This window comes from Anguilla anguilla, chromosome 1 (genome assembly GCF_013347855.1).
Source record: "Anguilla anguilla isolate fAngAng1 chromosome 1, fAngAng1.pri, whole genome shotgun sequence".
Classification (NCBI taxonomy): Eukaryota; Metazoa; Chordata; class Actinopteri; order Anguilliformes; family Anguillidae; genus Anguilla; species Anguilla anguilla.
Window position 1 is genome coordinate 63,619,336 of NC_049201.1, and position 19,577 is coordinate 63,638,912.

General features: G+C 39.7%; 1 protein-coding gene across 1 annotated transcript in view; it reads right to left on the reverse strand.

The window, feature by feature from the left end:
- Positions 1-246: 246 nt before the first annotated feature.
- Positions 247-19,577, reverse strand: part of LOC118231984 (raftlin-like) — a 49,491-nt gene continuing 30,160 nt past the window's right edge. Inside the window, exons 6-10 of the mRNA XM_035426471.1 lie at positions 19,159-19,362; positions 13,096-13,199; positions 8,448-8,551; positions 5,812-5,887; positions 247-4,377 (exon numbers count right to left, since the gene is read on the reverse strand). Coding sequence (XP_035282362.1) covers positions 3,637-4,377; positions 5,812-5,887; positions 8,448-8,551; positions 13,096-13,199; positions 19,159-19,362 — 1,229 coding nt within the window. The 3' untranslated portion in view covers positions 247-3,636. The remainder of the gene's footprint in view (positions 4,378-5,811; positions 5,888-8,447; positions 8,552-13,095; positions 13,200-19,158; positions 19,363-19,577) is intronic.

The window sequence follows — 19,577 nt, forward strand, 5'->3', positions numbered from 1 at the left end:
ATCTGAGAAGTACATTGACCCAGCCATGGTATGCACTTGTGGATTTGAGGCTAAAATATTTGTTCACTTCCTTAAATTTTTTCACCAGACTGCACGCGACAATAAAGGATCTTTCACAGAGCAGTAGGACGAAACCCTACTGAGAACTGCTTGCTCCCACTTGTCCCATGTATCGTAGGTTTTATTAGTAACTTGAACAAATTTCATTGGTTAAACACAGCATAATTACAGTTTTTTAAATCATAATTCAATTGGGGGGTTTTACTTCCATTTATTGAGTCAAATACATGGCAACATCATTTATCATTTAGTAAAACAAAAATATTCATGTTACAAAGGCAAATGAAAATTAAATATAAAGCAGATTTATAATATACACTTTTTTACAGATACAGAAAATGTGAGTGCCAATGAGCCAGTAGCTTTATAAAGACTATGAAGAGAATGATAGTAAAGCATTTAATGTGGTCATGACAGCATTTACACCTGTATTAGATTGAAATACAAAAACCATTTCTGTTTCCTCAAAAAATGCCACGCACAGGCAAAAATGACCTGAGCTATAGCAATCTTTTCTTACCCTAAAGTCATCTAATGTTAGCTGAACTGTTGAGTCAGCAGGTGCCATTTCATTGGTGTAGATTTAATTTCAGCATAGGCAGGACACTCTAGAAGACAAATACATCATTATACTAAACTTAAACCATGATATTTAGTAACATTGGCAGCCTCCATGAAAAATAAAATACATATAACAAAGTATTAATTTCTAGAGTGGGTGTTATGCCTTTACTGAAGTTATTTACAATTATACATTCAGGACAACACCTCACTTGACTTGTTTGAGCAAAAATCTACTTTATCTTGACAAACACTGTCACAGGCCACGATGAGATCTGAACACTATTTTCTGGATGTTTCTGTGACATAGGAACTGCCGTGCCTTAAATCTTTGAGGCTTTGCGGGTTACATAAGACAGGAAATGGTGTACACGCTTTATTTCTGCTTTACACAACTGGCTATGAAGTGCACTCAGTAACACAGTTGAAGTCCAAATTAGTCAGAGTTTCCTTCAGTCAGAGCAGCACCAGAAAGCTGTGTTCAAGCAAATTTAACGGACAAAAACGACACATGGAGACCCAATATATCTTCTTTGCTTCTTATTTAACTTTCCATGTGAATTCCTCTGAAAGGCATGCTATGATGTTCACTGGTTATCACATTACACTACCCCTATGGCTGACATAACGAGGAATCTGCTCACAACACAATTGACTGTTCAATGTGTAGCGATATATAGCTGTGTAGTATAATATCACTGGATGATTACCTTGTCTTCAAATCTCATCCACCAAACTATTCTGTTGTTTATTCTGCTGAAAATCACCAAGAAATCCAGTTACGGCTGGACACCACAGCAACGCATGATTGTAGTCATCAATATAGTTTCTAAAAGTACTGTGTCAAAGCAAACACACATATATTGTTGAAAGCTCACTAATATCAGACAAAGGGCAACAGTCTTTCATTTTGCTGTAATAGACAAGAAAAGACATGTTTTTAAATCTTTTCTCACAAAAAATCACAAAAAAAAAATCATATTACTGTTAAACCCATGGCAATTTCTAAAGGAGTACTTGTGTACTTCACTTATTGATAACTCACTTGACATGGAATCTGTTAAACATCTCATTTACATTGCACAGTTCCCAAGCCACACCTCACTCTTCATTTTTAAAAACCCAAATCAAATATTAGCCTTAAATATCATGGAATAATGGCAAAATGTGACTGAATTTACCTTTCAGAAAATATTTTATACTAAAATAAAACATTGTGTCTCTTGGTGTTCCAATTGACACATTATTTTGTTACTGAGGGAGGATATTAATATAAAACACATTTTCTGAATGGTAATACATTTCCACTGAAGAAATTAGGGGAGAAAACATCCTGAAACTATAAAAAAGGCAATTTGACATGGCTTTTTGGAAAACTACAGTGTACATACAGTGAAATCACTTCCATCTGTGGAGGACAGTGGAAAATCCATAAAATAGTTTAAACATGACCCCCTGGCTGATGAAACAAATCTCATATCCAAGGGGGTAACCCCTTCAAGTCTGTGGGAAAGAGGGTACCTACATTACCGATATGACCCTGCCTCTCCATGAACTCAAACTGAGTTCAAAGTTAGGCAACCCTATTGTAAAGCATACAGCTTACCTTTACTGCGGCAAAGTTTTTGATTAAAGATGGAACCACATTACATATTCATATGAGCTTGTGGGCTCACCTACATCTATTTAAACACGCCAAAATATTACCACTAATGTGTGGGCCTTCTGTTATTGTCTTCTCCTATTACGGATATTTGCCTTCAGTGACGAAGGAAGGGCAATGAGGAGGGTAATATCATTTCATATTTGTCCTTCATTCCTACAGTGAATCTGGTATTGGCCCTCTGAAAGTCCTTAAAGATTATAAGCAAAATAGCACATGAGTGAGACCCCTCTAACATACCAAGTGTCTGGGCTATTTATTTATTTCTTTATTTATTTCATGCTCTAAGCTGCTGTCCTGATTGTGAGAAGGACAACTGTGGACTCACTCTTCAGCTGAACATGGGAAAAGTCATCTTGATGATTGGCTAGTCACAAAAAGACCCTTAAGTGATAGGGCGGACATAACTGATCACAGACATTGTTGAACTCGGTCCGCTCCATTATTCATGTGGCTCTGTGTAAGTGGTGATAGAAATAACTAGACTCCAGGCTCTGGGGGAAACATTTGAGAAGATACTTAAAAGATGGCTAGCGTGTCTTACCATTGGGGCCAATTATCCATCTCAGTCATGGCTCTATTTTAAATTTGCTTATTTCAAGGCCCCTGTTAAAAGTATGCTCTTGAGGTTGAGAAGACTGTCTGTATACAGCGAAGTGCTGGGAAAGGAGTTTGTTTTTTCAACACATTGTTGAGAGAAGAAAAGAGAAGCATGTTTTCATTTTCCATAGGCCAAAACATTTTTAAATAATGCTGCAATATCAAACACATTTTAACTGCCTTACAGAAAGTGCTCAAATATTTAATTTATGGTTTACTTTTCTGTACAGTGTTCAGCTGTAACAAAATGATATTATATATTTGAAAATTTGTCTTTCTCTCTTGCAATAATATATGAAAATTCAGGATAAATGATATCACAAAGTTAGATATCTAATCTCACAATGAAAGCCTACACTGAGAGCACTCCTTTCTCTGTGAACACCCCATATTAATCAGTTCCATACAGGAACTACCAGTGACCAAGGTATTTACATCACCAGCATTATTCCTCACAGGGTTAAGTAGTCCTGCGAGTAAGTCCTTCATTTGCGATAGATCTTTTCTGAATGTATCTTAGTCCTTACTTGTTCTATATATTTAATTCATTGTTTTATAATGAGTGACTTCATACAGAACATTTTTTCACGTTCATTTGTGATAGACTTCGGAATGGGAAATTCTGTAGACTCAATACTTTCACATGGCATTTGGCCACCCGGTCATGGCTGGAGCTCTAACAACAACGCCCACCCCCCCCCCCCCCCTACCTCCACAGTCTTCACAGCCAGTATTTAGAGTCTGGCTCAACCTCAGTCAGTGCTGGCAGAAGGGTCATCAGTGCTGCTAAGTTCTGGATGGGAACTGGCCATAGTAAGTTCTGTCACGTTACCAATGTGCACAACATCCCCACAGTCTACTCTATCCTCCGTTTGTCCTTTCCCATTGGTTGCCATTTCCTGTTGATCTTCTGCCCCTCCCCCATCCTGTTCTGTAGCTCCTCTATCCTGTCCATCAGTACTTCTTCCCTGCCCCTGCTGGTTCTCTGTTTCCAGGGCAACTTCCTTCTCAGTCTCAACTTCAACCCCACCCTCTCTTCCCTCTACAGTATCTGCTTCTACTGTGCCCTCTCCCTCCTCTTCAACCAGTGCCCTGCCCTCTTTCCCCTCTATAATATCTGCCTCTCTCAGCTCTACAGTCTTTGCCACATCATCTCTTCTCTCCTCCATCTTTCCTTCTGTCCCTGTCCCTCTCTCCTCTTTACCCTCTACCACTGTCACACCCTCTTTGCCCTTAGACTCTGCCTCTAAGACTGCCTCTTTTTCTCCATCGCTCGTTGTCTCTGTACTTTGCCTCTTGTTCTCCTTGTTTTCATTGTTCTTCTTCACCACATTCTCACTGTCTTCTTTGCACATCCTCTCCTCATCCTCACATATCTTCTGTTCCTCCGTCTCTTTCTCTGGCACAGAGGGGCCATTTTTCTTCTTCTTGTACTTTGGAGCATCTTTCACAGAGTTCTTATTGGACTTGCTCCGTGCTTTGAAGCCCAGTTTCTGAAGTTAGACAAGACAGATAGAGAAGAATGCATAAGAAAATTCAATGATGGAGCTTGAGAGGCTGGTATTATTAAGATTGTCTGTGTTATAATGCTTTTTTTGTGTTGGGTTGGGGAGGGGGGATGTTTCATTTGGTTTGTTCTCTGTCATTGTCATTGTCATTTTGGGTCATTTTAGCATGTTCTATATTGCTGAAAATAATTTTGTTAAAAAAAAGAAGAAATTCCAGTGTTCCTCTTCCTCTCTGACATTTCCAATACCATTATGTAGCAAAAAAGTAAGCTCAGGAAATATATTTGCTTTCCGCTTGGATAGAGTCTACTACATACATATATATATATATATATATATATATATATACACTCAGTGGCCACTTTATTAGGTACATCTTGCTAATACCGGGTTATCTTCTGCTGCTGTAGCCCATCTGCTTCAAGGTTCGACATGTTGTGCATTCAGAGATGCTCTTCTGCATACCTCGGTTGTAACGAGTGGTTATTTGAGTTACTGTTGCCTTTCTATCAGCTCGAACCAGTCTGGCCATTCTCCTCTGACCTCTGCCATCAACAAGGAATTTTTGCCCAGAGAACTGCCGCTCACTGGATATTTTTTCTTTTTCGAACCATTCTCTGATGGTTGTGCATGAAAATCCCAGTAGATCAGCAGTTCCTGAAATACTCAAACCAGCCCGTCTGGCACCGACAACCATGCCATGTTCAAAGTCACTCAAATCACCTTTCTTCCCCATTCTGATGCTTGCTTTGAACTTCAGCAGATCATCTTGACCATGTCTACATGCCTAAATGCATTGGTGTTGCTGCCACGTGATTGGCTGATTAGATATTTGCATTAACGAGCAGTTGAACAGGTGTACCTGATAAAGTGGCCGGTGAGTGTATATATATATATATATATATATATATATATATATAATTGTCAGGAGAATCTCAAAACTGAAATTGAAATGTGCAACTGTGCCCCACTGTTTTGACTATTATGTAGAGTGGTGCATCATCACATTCTACACATTCTTTGCAAGTCTTCTAGAGGTCACAGTGGACCAGTTTGGTGTTTGGTTGCTGATGGCAATGTCACAGTTTAAATCTGGTCCGGGTCAAATAGGAGCTCAACACACTAATGAAGATTTAATACTTAGGGGTGAGAGGTCAAGGAAAGTTATCAGCTCTATGACAGGTTGAATCCAGGGAGCAGAGAACCAGACTAATGATATGTTTTGCAGCACGCACCACTGTGGTGTCTTTCACAATGTGGGGGTTGGTTGTGTTTGCCCATAACTTTGAACATCTAGATTTGGGCTCAAAATAACAGGTTCTGGGGAGGTCAGGAAGCACTGTTGTGTGGTGAGATTCTGAGATTCTGAGATTCTGAGCATGCCAAGAGAAACAGTCACAGGAATGCTGGGTCAAGTACCTTGGAATCCCTTTTCTTGCGAGGCAGGGTGGGTCTCTGGAGGAAAACAATCTGCTTGGTGGCCAAACTCCCATCGCTGTGGGAGACATGGTTGGATTTAACATCGGTTTTTGATCAGCACAAATTACTTTCTCATGATTATTCTGCTCTGGCAATGATCTTCTTAAAAAAAATCTTAATCTAAAAAAAAAAAAACTATGCCACTACCACTCTTCTTAAAAGAGCGTCTAAACTTGATTTAGATGGAGACTCCTCCCCACCTGAGAAATCTTGTGGCATCTAATAGCTCTGGTTCAGTTGGCCCAGCTTTAACTTTGAGGTTACTTAAAGAAATATTTTAAAAATATCTACATTAGCATTTCAAAGTTCACAGGTCAAGTGTTAAAAATAATTTCTATTTGCACCTAAACAAACTAGAAATTCCAGAGCTCCAGTATGCTGCATCTTGGCTGCTGTGTTGAATCCATTGACAGCAGTTAAGTTTGGGAGAGTTGCATGGTATGTCACCTGGCAGTAACTGGCAGATAGACTCTAATTTTCCCAGTCACAGCCTGTGGCTTTGTGAAGGGCTTCAAATTCTCCCTGTGTCAGCTTCCTGCTTGGAAATTATGTGTAGTATATTTCATGATTGTTAAATTGTGCTGTTCTTCCACAATCTGGCTATGAAACACATGGCACGTCTCAAGTAAAAGGAGAAATAGGAAGCCAGAGAGAAACGCTGTTGGGCTAACGCTAAGATTCCAAACAAACATCCCCCGCTGTGAGGTTTACACAGGAGTGTGATAACAATCGTGTCTCTCTGTCTCCTTCCACTTTCCATTAGAAAACAGGCCATTGGGAAGGAATTAATCACAGATAAACAGTTAGCTTGCGCTCTCAGAATGTTAACCGTACCACAGCCAACTTGCATCCCAACGGATTCTTCTGCTGAGCAACTGCATGCGTCAGAATTACAGAAGCATTCATGTCAAACTTTGTGTTCAAAAGCCCCTAATCTGTCGACTGCTACTCTGAATGAAGGATTAATTCTAGGAGGGAGTACAGCATCTGTGCGAGACAGACACTTTTTCCCTCTTCCCTATCCCTAAACAGAGACAATGTCACAGCAACTGCAACATGTTCATTTTTGATAAACTATATCTATGGATGTTTGCAAGACAGCAGATGTCCCTGCCACATAATTATGCTTCTAGCTTCCAATATACTTCTACATTTCTGTTTTAAGGAGTGTTTTGCACAGACTATTTTTCACCACCCTTCAGCATATTTGACATAATGCCTGTCCCCTATACAGTAAATATAAATTGCGAATTGGTGACAGGAGACTCATTGGTACAAGACCAGAGGGGAATGTAATAGAAAGCTGATTATTATTTTCATTTATTTGAAACACTAGATTGAAATCCCTGCAGTGGTAACTATGAAATTGAACAGACAAATGAATGAGAACACTGTGAAGTGAAAACAAGTGAAAACTGTGCTGTATCTAGGACAGTGCTTTGATTAATTAGCTATATTCCCAGTGTTGTGTAGCAGCATTCTCTGCGAGGAAAATTAAAGATTAAAATAGAGCCATAATTAATCAGAGAAGCATGGAAACGGTCATGAACATTAGAGACGAAAGACAGGAGACACAAGGCCCAGTGAACACAAGATGCCATCTTAAAGAGAGAGCATGCAAGCAAGATGTTGCTGTTGTAAATTTGTGGAGTTTGTAGTCTTATCTATCTGTATCAGCTGGTATAGGTGAATCAAAAACTGAATGGGCTAAGTTATGAGTGTATAAGTGTGGTCTTATCCATGCAGACTCATATAGGATGTGAATGCATTTGAAACACATCAAACAAATGCACCACTCGTGTACTACCTCTTCTCCAAACCAGCTGTTGAAGTGCTTTGTAATTAAAACGTTTTCTTTTACACCACAAGTTTATTACATTGCAGAAGTCTTTATTAAATCAAAAAGACTAATAATTACGGACAGACTCTCCAGAGGAATACTTGTACATAAAGCCCCTTTTGGCTACAGAGACCGCGATGAATATAAAACTGACAATACATCCAGGATCAATAGGGAACACCTAAAAATCAAACCTGAACATGTTGTTTCAGAGCCAACGCATATTACTAGCATCTTTAAGATGCTCCCACTCTACCTCATTATTGTGAAAAATGAAATGAGCTTTCCTGATAGTGTGAATATTTTTGGATGAATATCTCTGTTACATGATTTCTAGAAGACTTACTATTCAGCGAACAAGATAAGCACTCCACAAGCTAACATTTAACCTGGTCTGCAGTGACCCAGTGCTAGAGCTACAGTATTTAACCATTACATTACATTATAGGCATTTCGCAGATGTTCTTATCCAGAGCGACTTACACAACTTGACCGTAATGAGACAATTTCAAGCTCTGACAAGTTTGTCTGACATTTTTAGATAGTTATATATTTATATAAAAAATCAGTTGCGTAACCTAAATATGAAGTTCTTTGTCATAAACTGCTCTCAAAATTGTAAAGAATTCTATCAATAAAACAAAAAAATGGAGGGAGGTCTCCATTTCATGGGGGCATTAAACTTTAGTAATGCGACTTGTACCATACCATCTCTGTAAATTATAAAGTTAAGTACCTGTTGGTCTTGACAATGGGTGTAGACAGCACACAGGTGAGTTTCCATCCATACATAGCCAGAGATTTAAGCAGTGGGATGTAGTCTGTCTTCACCTCCAAACCCTGAAAAGAATACATCCACACAAGGACTAGGCATTTTAACTGATCGTACATTTTTTCCTGGAAAACAGATGCTCATTTTATGAACAATTTTCTATTGAATTCCATGTACCAAATGTTATTACAATGAAAATATACTCAGTGGCCAATTTATTAGGTTTATTATTATGGGGACTGTGCAGGCCATTGGAGAAAACTGAAATCACGTTCTTCTGCTGTAGCCCATCTGCTTCAAGGTTTGATGCATTATGCATTCAGAGATGCCCTTCTGCACACCACCATTGGAAACATATTATTTGAGCATTTGTGGCCATTCTGTTTGCTTGAATGACTCTGCCCATTCTCCTCTGACCTCTCTCATTAACATGATGTTTTTTTCCACGGAACTGTCGCTCACTGGATGGTATTTTATTTATTGCACCATTCTCTGTAAATTCTACGGACTGTAAAGCATGAAAATCCAAGGATGGCAGCTGTTTCTGAGATGCTGGAACCAAAATATCTGGCATCAACAATCATACCATGGTCAAAATCACTTAAATCAGGAGTTTTGCCCATGGTAATGTTTGATTGCACAAGAACTAAACATCTTTATCATGTCTGTATGCTTTATATGTTGAGCAGCATAAATTGCTATTTGGAGGAGCAGATGTAAATGAGTAGGTGTACCTAATAAAATGGCCAATAAACGTCTAAAAAAATTGAACGGAAATAACTGTTGAAACACACACACGCCCACATATAAGCACACACGCACACACACACACACACACACACACGTAGACACACAGACACGCACACACACACACACACATACACAAAGGCTTGTACACACATACACAGACACATGCACGTACACAACCATACACTAAAGCTAAAGCTATGGCCTATACAGGATGTAACCGTGGTTTCTCATTTTGAATGCAGCATCTGCACCTGTCATCAGAGCGAAACTGTCGCGTGCCAACCGTTAAAACGTTTCGCCACAGAGCCAGACACACTCAGGCTCTAACTTTACCACAGTGTTTTTTTGACAGCAGGGTGAACAAGAGATAAAAATGCATGCTCTTTATCAAAGCAAGCTTGAGACCTCTACAGACATGTGTTTTTAGCCCTGCTTAAAACACGACAGTAGCATAATGTAGATATCTTTTTCAAAACAGTTTCTCTGACAAAACCTTTATTGCCTTATAGCACAGGGACTACAATGGCTCAAACCAGCTTTGTCAGCCATTCCCAGATAGGTTCCAGCATGGCTTGGCTCAGAATGGTTCCATGGTAGAAAAGGGGTACTATTGTATTTACATTGGCTTCTTTCTTTCCAGCATGCCCAAGGGTGATACAGAATGTGTGGGAGGGTTGGCTTGGAACTGGTCCCAGATTGGACACATTTAGAAATGATTCTCTTCTGAACAATAAATTCCATTGTGAAGAAAACGCGATACATTTCCAGTCCTGTTTCAGTTTCAGTCCATTTTTTAGTGAGTTCACTGGGTTATTTAAAGTTGTGTACACCACGCCTCCGCTTTCCTTTTACCCTGATCAGTCCGGCAGACGGGAACAGAAAACGCATCTTATTCTTAGTCTTATCTTAGTCTTACGCCTATCTCACTTCTAGTCACTTTGAACACAGGTGTTAAAGCAGGAGGCTGGAGTAGAGCTGAGGTTTCTGCTCAGAGAGACAAAAGAAGCCTGGCCAGGGGTCTGAAAGCTGAGCACACAGCCAGTAACAGACCTTCAAATCACAAGACTCTCATTTTCCTATTCAAATTAATACTGGCACACCAAAGGAGGAAAATATTCCAGTGACTATTCCACTCATTTTCTACCTAGCAGGAGGCAAAGGGAAAAGTATCAAAAGACATTACTGTTTATTCAATTATTTTCAACTGACTGACACCCCTTTCCAAAAATAAAAAATAAAAAGAACTTCACGTTGTGGGACCCTCCACCATCCCGAATGTGAAATTTTTATTTCCCTCAAGAGTCTGAACATGTTTTAGGGCATAGTGATAGACACATAGACATCCAGAGAGACATGCACCCAGGGGCCATTCTAAAGTAAAGCATCTTCTGAAGTCTCAGAAGATTCTCCACTGATTCTCGGCTTTTAGTTATAATCTCATTTTGGCGTAATTTCTTTTCTGGTGACTGTATTCTGGCCTGTTCTTGGGTGCTTCTATGGCTGAATCCTTTTCTATAATTGCTGGGATGATGAGAAACAATGTCAATGCAGTTAACAGATCTCTCTTAAAACGTGCAATGCAGAGAATTTCATCCATCTCCTCTGTTGCACAGACTCTGTTCGTCCTCTGGAGAGTTGCTTGGCTACATTCCATTCACATGAGAAAAAGCATTTCCCTAATTAGACAGGAGAATGTCCAGACCCTCAGACGTAGCAGGGTTTTTAAACCACACGAAGAGGACAGACACGGCAAGCCGGCAATGCATGAAAAACATGCTCATCTCACAAAGTTGATAGACAGACAAGACACTTCTTCAATATTTAAATAGGCCTAACTGCTAACTGCTTTACAATGCATTCAGAAAATGCAATTATTCTATACAAGAGACGGTACTGTACAGTTCAAATTTTAGCATGTGAACTTTCCACCACTGTAAGCATACCACATTTAGTGCCATCTGAAACAAATTAAGGACAAATTCTGGAAAATTCGCTTTTGGAATGAAAGCAACAAATAGAAGGACAATAAGTTTTAAAAATAAGTTTTTGAACAAGAATGTACAAAAGAACCGTGTAATGGAGTAAAAGACATTTGAACATTAGCAACACTGGGTTGAATGACATTTAAGCAACCAGCTTGTTACTATGCAACCAAGAGGTCATTGCTTCAACCACGTGAAAGGCATGTGCTAAAATAGCTCAGCTTAAAAGAGTGAGTGTGTCTGAGATGTAATAAAAATGCTGCTTCAGCAGAAATAATTGGTCAGGATAAGCAGGCAGATCTTTCCAGCAGAAATAATACCCTATAACTACGCTCACATGGAGCAGTGTTCCAAAGGACAATCTTATTTGATTCAAAAAGCACATCTTGTCATTGTTCACCCGTTTAATTCCCAAAATAAGGTCTCAGAGCATACTGCATTTCTTGAGCACTACAGAACAGAACTCACGTGCAAACCTTTTGAAACATACTTGAGGCTGCTGTATATAAAGTTATATACAGTTCACTGTGTTGATCGTGGTACGAGAGCTTCTAACTCATTAATGAAGTATCTATCCACCAATAATTAAACAAACTAGCTGTCAGTGTAACAGCCAAATAACATTTTAATATCACGTATACAGCTGATCAATAAGAACCTGAACACTTGTTCAAGGAGAAAAAAAACTCACTTATCTTTTCCAAATGTGAAAAAACAAGACAAAAAAGGCTGTTGCTCAATAATGAAATGAGAATGGCCTGTAATTACCTAACTCAGTCCATGAAATCCGGAACAGAAAATGATCATTGTAAGAATACCACCACTCAAGACAAAACTATGTCTTGCTCTTTTAATCACTGCAAATGAATGCTTTGTTCGGTCTATAATCACAGCAGTGAGTCATATTGACCGTTTTTTTTACATGCAATAAATAATTTAGCATGAGGGAAAATTAGCACAGATATGAAAAAAAACTTAAGATGAAAGTGCATTCGAGCTTTATCCACTAAGGCAGCAGCAGTGTATAAGTGCTCTTGACTTATAAAGAGGTTAGAGTTTCATTTTGGATGGGGCACATCATTAAGATAGTTAACATTATTTACTTCAGAACATATCCAGATATATAAATGCTGTGGTAATTGAGTAGGTGATTTTAAACATCCTGGACAACAGTGTCTACATATATGCAAAAATATTATTATTAATTGCTTTCTTAAACGTTGGATAAACATTTAAACACTAAAAATAATGAAGTGTAGATCTTACACAAAGTTCAAGTGGAGGAAGAAACATATATTTATCACCTAGACTGACTGTAAAATCAGATACAACCAACTTTTTAATGACCCAAATGACAGTGAAAAAAAAAAACATAAACCACTGGATGGGCCAGCTGAACTCTAACGTTATTGCATAGAGTTTTCTGGCTTGCAGAAAGACACCTTGTTAGGAGCACACAGAGAAGAACAAAGGTCTCTTTTCACAGTCAGTCATCGTGCCCAGGAGGTGTAAACACAAAATTCAATTACCACGATACCATCAGAATTCATGCTGGTAACAACGGTCAGTGCTGTCCAGTACATATCAAACTGGACAGGAGTTTAGAGGACTTATTATTCATTGTAGAATTAGTTCTGAATCAAATCAGAACTGAGACACATCTGATAATCATGAAACATGACACAAAACTGAAACTAATAACTAACTGAACAAACGGCAGGTGTCTGATGCAGCAACATGGTTCCTAGTAGAATCATTCACATTGGCCCGCAGGTCAAAGGCATGTGTTCCGCTATCTTTCTACGAAAGCAAAGGCTTGGCATGACAGGGATGAAGTCAACAAATAAAAAAATATATGGAGCAATGAGCAATGAGCTTACGTTAATGATGGTCCACTGCTCAACAACGATGGCATCGTAGGACGCATCCCCCTCCAGCCCTTCCTGGAAGATGAACACGCTCTCCACTGATTTGGCCATCAAATCTGTAAAAAAAAAAAAAAAACAGGCAGAATTTATGAGGAGGACTCTAAACTCTCTCCCTCTTAAAAAAAAACATGCGCATGTGGATCATAACTGAGCACAATGTGCATTCAGTGATGTACGGTAATGGTGCTCTGTGCAGGATGTAGGTTTGCTGCTGCTGAGAAGAAACAAATAACTTTTAAGCTCTCAGTGCTTTATAAATCTATTCTTCACTGAGTTTATATTCAAGCATTCTCAGCTAAATGCCTAATACTGTAGTACAGTATTACTTTGTCAACATTTTTGTTACTTTTTGCTTTGTGATTTCGCTAGAATATACCATTCTAACACTGCATAATAAATAGCATGGGAGAGATAAATAAATAAATACATACTCTCTCGCACTCTTTCTGTACAGTATATATATATATATATATATATATATATATATATATATATATATAGATATATAATTTTTACTCTTTTATTTTTTTGTATTTCATTTATATAGAGAGAGAGAAAGAGAGAGGGGGGGGGAAGTGCTATGATGTGCATGTGTTCTGCACTCATATAAAATTATGTACATTTCTGCAACACCCGAGCATAAATAAGTTGGTATTTATGTTTCCAGAAAAATAAACTGGCAGACAAGGCCTCTGGCTATGTTTCCTCGCAGCATAGTGGCCAGTCTGGATTGAAGTGGTTTGAAGGATAACAAGCCGAGCTGGGCATAGAAGAAAGCGTATTCCATACCTCTTGTTATTCCACAGGCCATCTTCTCCTGGCCTGAGTGCTTTCTCATTACCTTTCCTGCATTTGCACACTAATACTGTTTGTGCTGGTACTGTCTCTTCTCTGAGACACTCCAGATTTCATTATTACCCTGAATAATGAGGATCAAGACTTGGGGGCTGCAGGTGGGGGGCAGAGACTGTTGGGGGGGGGGGGGGGGGGTTCGGGCGTGGGGGGGATTTGGAAGCCGACATGTCAAGACTCCATTCTTTTCCCTGAAATCCATTTAGGCCGTGCATGCTCACTGAAAGACATCTCTCTGCTCTTGCAGTCTAGGACATTGTTCGCCTTTCAGTCATGCAATGCCCTTGCTCTGTCTGTAATTGGAAATCGAGACCTCTCTTCAAACGTGTGGCTGGACCTTTCGAACACTGACTGCAATAGTGGCCGACACAACCCAGACCGCTGCTTTTTAAAAATCAAGTTGGAAAAAAAAAAAAAAACCCAAGCCAGATAGCACTCTTTGTGCCAAGGCCATTCAGGAAAAATGGTGCCTGGTCATCTGTCGCCTGCCCTCAATAGTCAGACAAACAGTTCTCTCTCCCAAGATCGGCCCGACAACAGTCTGAAGCGAGGCTGTTGCCTGGGAGCGCATGTGGCAAGAATCACAGAACCTCAGTGACAGCCTGGCTAATGTTCCATGGACAGAAAAGAACATGCCCTAAATGAACCTGCCCAGGGTTCTGGCACTAAACATCATTTAGTGTCGGCCTCGAACAGCCAAAGAGCACCTCAAGATGCTGCTGTGAAGGCTAATGTATTTTTAAGTGGCACAGGCAGTGATGCCATGGAAATGGGAAGCTGATAATACACTTGGATTAAACATGACAGGTTCACGTAGTGTCAAAGGTTAGGGTGGTTACTGGGCAGAATCTGAGCAGAAATGCTAGCACAGACCAAACAGCTGCTCTATGATTTACCAAGGCACAACAATAAATGTACATCACATAGTTTGAGAGTAAATTAAGAACAGAAAATGGGATTGGGCACATATCCACCCAAATCTATGACAAACAAATTACTTCTGTTTCACGTGAAACCAAAATCCTCAGAAATACAAATACAAATGATTGCCAGAAAACTTGACAATTAAGAATTTTTCCCAACCCCCTGTATGAAATTCATTGGTTCAATTTGGAATTTTGAAGCCGCCATGAATGAATGCTAAAGGGGAACAAGCACGATGCACTTGTTCCCCTTTAGCATTACACAGAGCCTATTTCTGTGTACTTTAAAAAGCCTTCGAGTCTCGCTACAAACCAGTGGCCCATGTAACAGTTAAATAAGCCGTCTCGCTTCACACTCAGATAAATCCATTTGGAATTTAATATTTGATTCAGGGGATCTCACTCGCGGAGCTTTATCCGAATATAGAAAGCAATACGTTCTCAGTTATGCATATGAATGTCTCCGCGGTTGTGGATACAAATCCCTTCTGAAAGGAGAGACAGCTTTGGCGGAGCGCGACAAAAGGAACCGTTCGCTCAGTGTCTTCTGTCCATTGAACACCCCATTACCGCAGTGTGGCAGGCTAGAGGAGGAACACCTCTCCCTGCAGTGTGGAGCTGCCAGACATGTCGTCTATGAATCTTTAATAAGGCTCTCACGAGGCCCATTGGCACGCATGCAAAGGGAGGGCAGAGACCTGCAGATTTGATAACGTTGTAATATCCTGCTCTTTGTGCAGTATGGGAGGGGGGGTCCCAACTATGAACCTGTACTTTGCACCCCGCCCCATTTGGAGAATTAAATGGAATTTCGTTTCACTTCGGAAACCAGCTCGGAATGAGAGCAGAGGCAGTTAGTCTCTTGGTGTTTCCCCCCAAATGATTGCTGCCATCTCCAATAACACAAGGCCAAACAATATCATACAACACACACTCACAGCATGCAGCAGCCAAAGGAAAAACTAATTCTGAGCACTGGGGATTGGAGCCATTTTTGAGACTGGAGGGACCTCAGCACTAAGTGCATGGAGGAGATGAATGAAGCAGTCCAAGGGTGTGCATTAAGTAAGGGATAATCCCCGACGAAGTGGTCAGCTATTGGGAAATAATGTGCCTTGGTGAAGGTCATTATTTCCCAATAGCTGACCACCTCAGAGGGGATTATCTCTCTTATTACACTTCTAATAGCCTTATACAATGGCTACCAACAATATTATACACAATACAATATTATATATTTGTTACTTTTACCTTTATTGATTTTTAGACTTAATCAGCTGAAACTGAAAAATTATTTTATGGCCCTTTGAGAATATTGCTTTAGTGCTGTCAAGAAAGACTCTAGTTGATAGATCTATATGTACCATTGTTAAGCAAAAACCTCTGGTCTTTAATTCTGATTCCATGAAGACAATGATTCTTTTTTTAAATGGTTTGATAATGCAGTGTAGACAGAACGTCTTTCTTGCCCCTCTCAACCGGGTTAGAATGAAAACTCATTAGCATTATGCTAAGTTCGCTGTTTTACTTTACCTAGTTAATATTAAAATTCAGTTGGGTATAGGTCTCACAGCATGCTTGCCTATTTGGGAGTATTGGCTAATGGGGTATTGGAGTAAGAGTATATCTACGAAGAAAAGTTAACACTAGTAACAGACTTTCTGTAATATATCCATCCATCCATTATCTATACCCACTTAACTGGAGCCTATCCCAGCGTACATTGGGTGACAGGCAGGAATACCCCCTGGACAGGTAGCCAATCTATCACAGGGCACACACACCCTTCACTTACACACGCACACCTATGGGTTATTTAGAGTCAATTAGCCTACCTGCATATCTTTGGACTGTGGAAACTAAAGTACACGGAGGAAACCTAAGCGAACTTGGGGAGAAAATGCAAACTCCACACAGAAAGGCCCAGACGGGGATTCTAACCCAAGACCTTCTTTCTGTAAGGTGGCCTATTGCACTATCGTGGTGCCCTTCCCCAATATACACAGAACCGCTGTATCGGCAGCGGAAAGACAACTTTTTTTTTGTTGCTCTGCCTCTGTATTTCTGGCTCACTGGCAGTGTCAGGAGAGTGACAGTGAGCCAGAAATACAGAAGCATCGACGTTCATTTCCTCCCTGGCATCTGATTCAGCCTCACACATTGGCCTCACACCTCGTCACTAATGCTAAGTCAGTTTTTCCATAGTTAATTAGTTGCTTTTCCATTGTAAATCAAACCGAATATACTGTATAGCGAGCATAAATAATTCAGTAATAATGATTAGATTTACTAGGCAACACAAGCATGTATGACGGACGATGCACATATGATGATATATATATATCAGAACTGGAATTATTATCACATGGCAAATTTTGATGCAGATTTTATTGTGCCATTCCACACTAAAGTATGCCCTGGGTATTTTTGAGAGTCTTTGTGCAGTTATAGAAGTACCTTATAATGAATTCAGAAAATGGTCTTAGGGAGATGCTAAATTTGAACATGCCTGACCATGAATTTACTCAAGCTTTTGGGGCAATTAGCAATCCATAAAGAAAAGTCTGCAGGATAGGTGTGATATTTGTTCAGTTGAAAGAAAACCAAGGCTGATTCTGCATTGAATCAATGGCCTTTAAGCACTGTCTTAAAATTTACACTTTTATTCAGTAGGTTTGCTTTAACACATAATTCCACATTTACATGTCCTGTGTTCTCACTGAGTCACATTTCTCTCTGTGAATCACAGTTTCCAGTGCAAATCTTTAGATTATCTCTCTCACATATAACCCTGGTAATTGCTTGAGGACCATGTTTGCACATAGTATGAATTCTGGAGCCAATTTGAAGCCTGAGTGAACCAGAAGCCTCTAGATTGCTAGCTTTCTGAAAATGGTGCATTTGTAAACACATCCTGTAGCAAGTCCAGTCAGGGCACGAATACTACAGTAAATGGATACTCATAGCCATAAAACCTTGTTAACACAGTAGAGGGAGAAAAGTGGCAACAGTTCATTAAAATGCAGATGTTTTCTTCTAAGGTAAGTGATCTATATCATGCGTTGGATTATACCACAGATGGATTTCAATGCAGGACTAAAATGAATGCATTAAAGATAATACGGGAATATAAATTGAGTATTTTTGTATTGGGTCACAAATGTAAATGATGTGGCAACAAGTTCAAAACCTTTGTGAAGCCAAACACATTTTTCACCTTGTCTTTCACCTCACTGACTGACTGGAAAGCGAAAGATTAACCAGTGAATGGCAATATGAAACTTCCCTTAGTCTCTGTGCTCTAAATACTTCCTAAATAACCAATCACATATTAATACTCCCCCCCCCCCATAACAATCATGTATATATTTTTAACATCAGGAAGGACAATTAAAATAAAATGCCTACAATTAATTACGATGGGCCTTATTTCCAAGACCTAATGCACTGCATGGAGAGATGTGCTAATTGGAAAACAACATATTTATCACAGTTTCAGAGTTGCCAATGCATACACTTCAGATGATTAATTAGTCATGACACTTTATGATCTGTTGTATGTTAGAGGAAGTATGATTGCGTAATAAACCACCGTTCTCAATCTCCAGGGCACATCTGTGCTCTCACTCATGGTACTGAAGTATGTTATTCTCACTGATCCACACTGCTGGCCAGACCTTTCCATATCAACCCCTCAGGGACCACAAATAAGAAATTTCTGTCCTATAGAATACCATGGGTTACTCTTAAAAATATAACTATTTTACAGTACCTAACAATTACAATGTGACCTGCCTGTTAGTGGCACTTGCTGATGTCAAAACATGTCAGAAAGTGCCTGAATAAGAACGAGTGTATTTGGACACCAAATGAGTACAGAGATCAATTTTGACTGCAATATAGATTTAGATACGCTTGGAATGTACTACACTTCATTGATGATCTCCCAACTTTGGACACCCCTACTCCTGAATTCTGTGCATCTGTGTCTTCTTTAAAAATGCATTTAATATAAATTATATGAAGTGCAATCCAAGTCCTGGTTTGATGCTGCCTTAGGTCTTCATTTCCTCATACATCTGCATGTATGCTGCTCAGTGTTCCTTTATGAAAGTGCATACATGTTGCTCAGTGTTCCTTTATGAAAGTGCATGTATGTCGCTCAGTGTTTATTTATGATAGTGCATTTATGTTGCTCAGTGTTCCTTTATGAAGGTGCATTCAGTAGCTGCAGGTGTACCGTTTTCGCTCCCCAGATGGAAATAGCCATCGACTAGCGACGCGCCGCTGTTGAAGTGCTGTGTCATGTGATCAAGCCAGTTGGCCTCCACACCACTGACCCCCTCATCCTGGAGCTGGACCCGTAGGGGGACTTTAATGGTGTAGTACTTCAGCAGCCCCTGGTGCGCCCCGGGGTGGTTAAACAAGGCGAAGACTTCCATCCCTGTGAAAGTGGAGAGAAAAGCCTCAGTATATTATAATAAAAGTATCATTTATCAGTGTGCTGGGCACCCTCAATCAGTGATGGTTCCACTGCTTATGTATTACCCATTATAGCACATACAAGATTGTAGAGACAGGTTAGATATTTAACCCAAGCGGACTACAGCTGAGGCCCACTCAAGACTAGAACCCAGGTCTCTATATTTTTTTAATCCC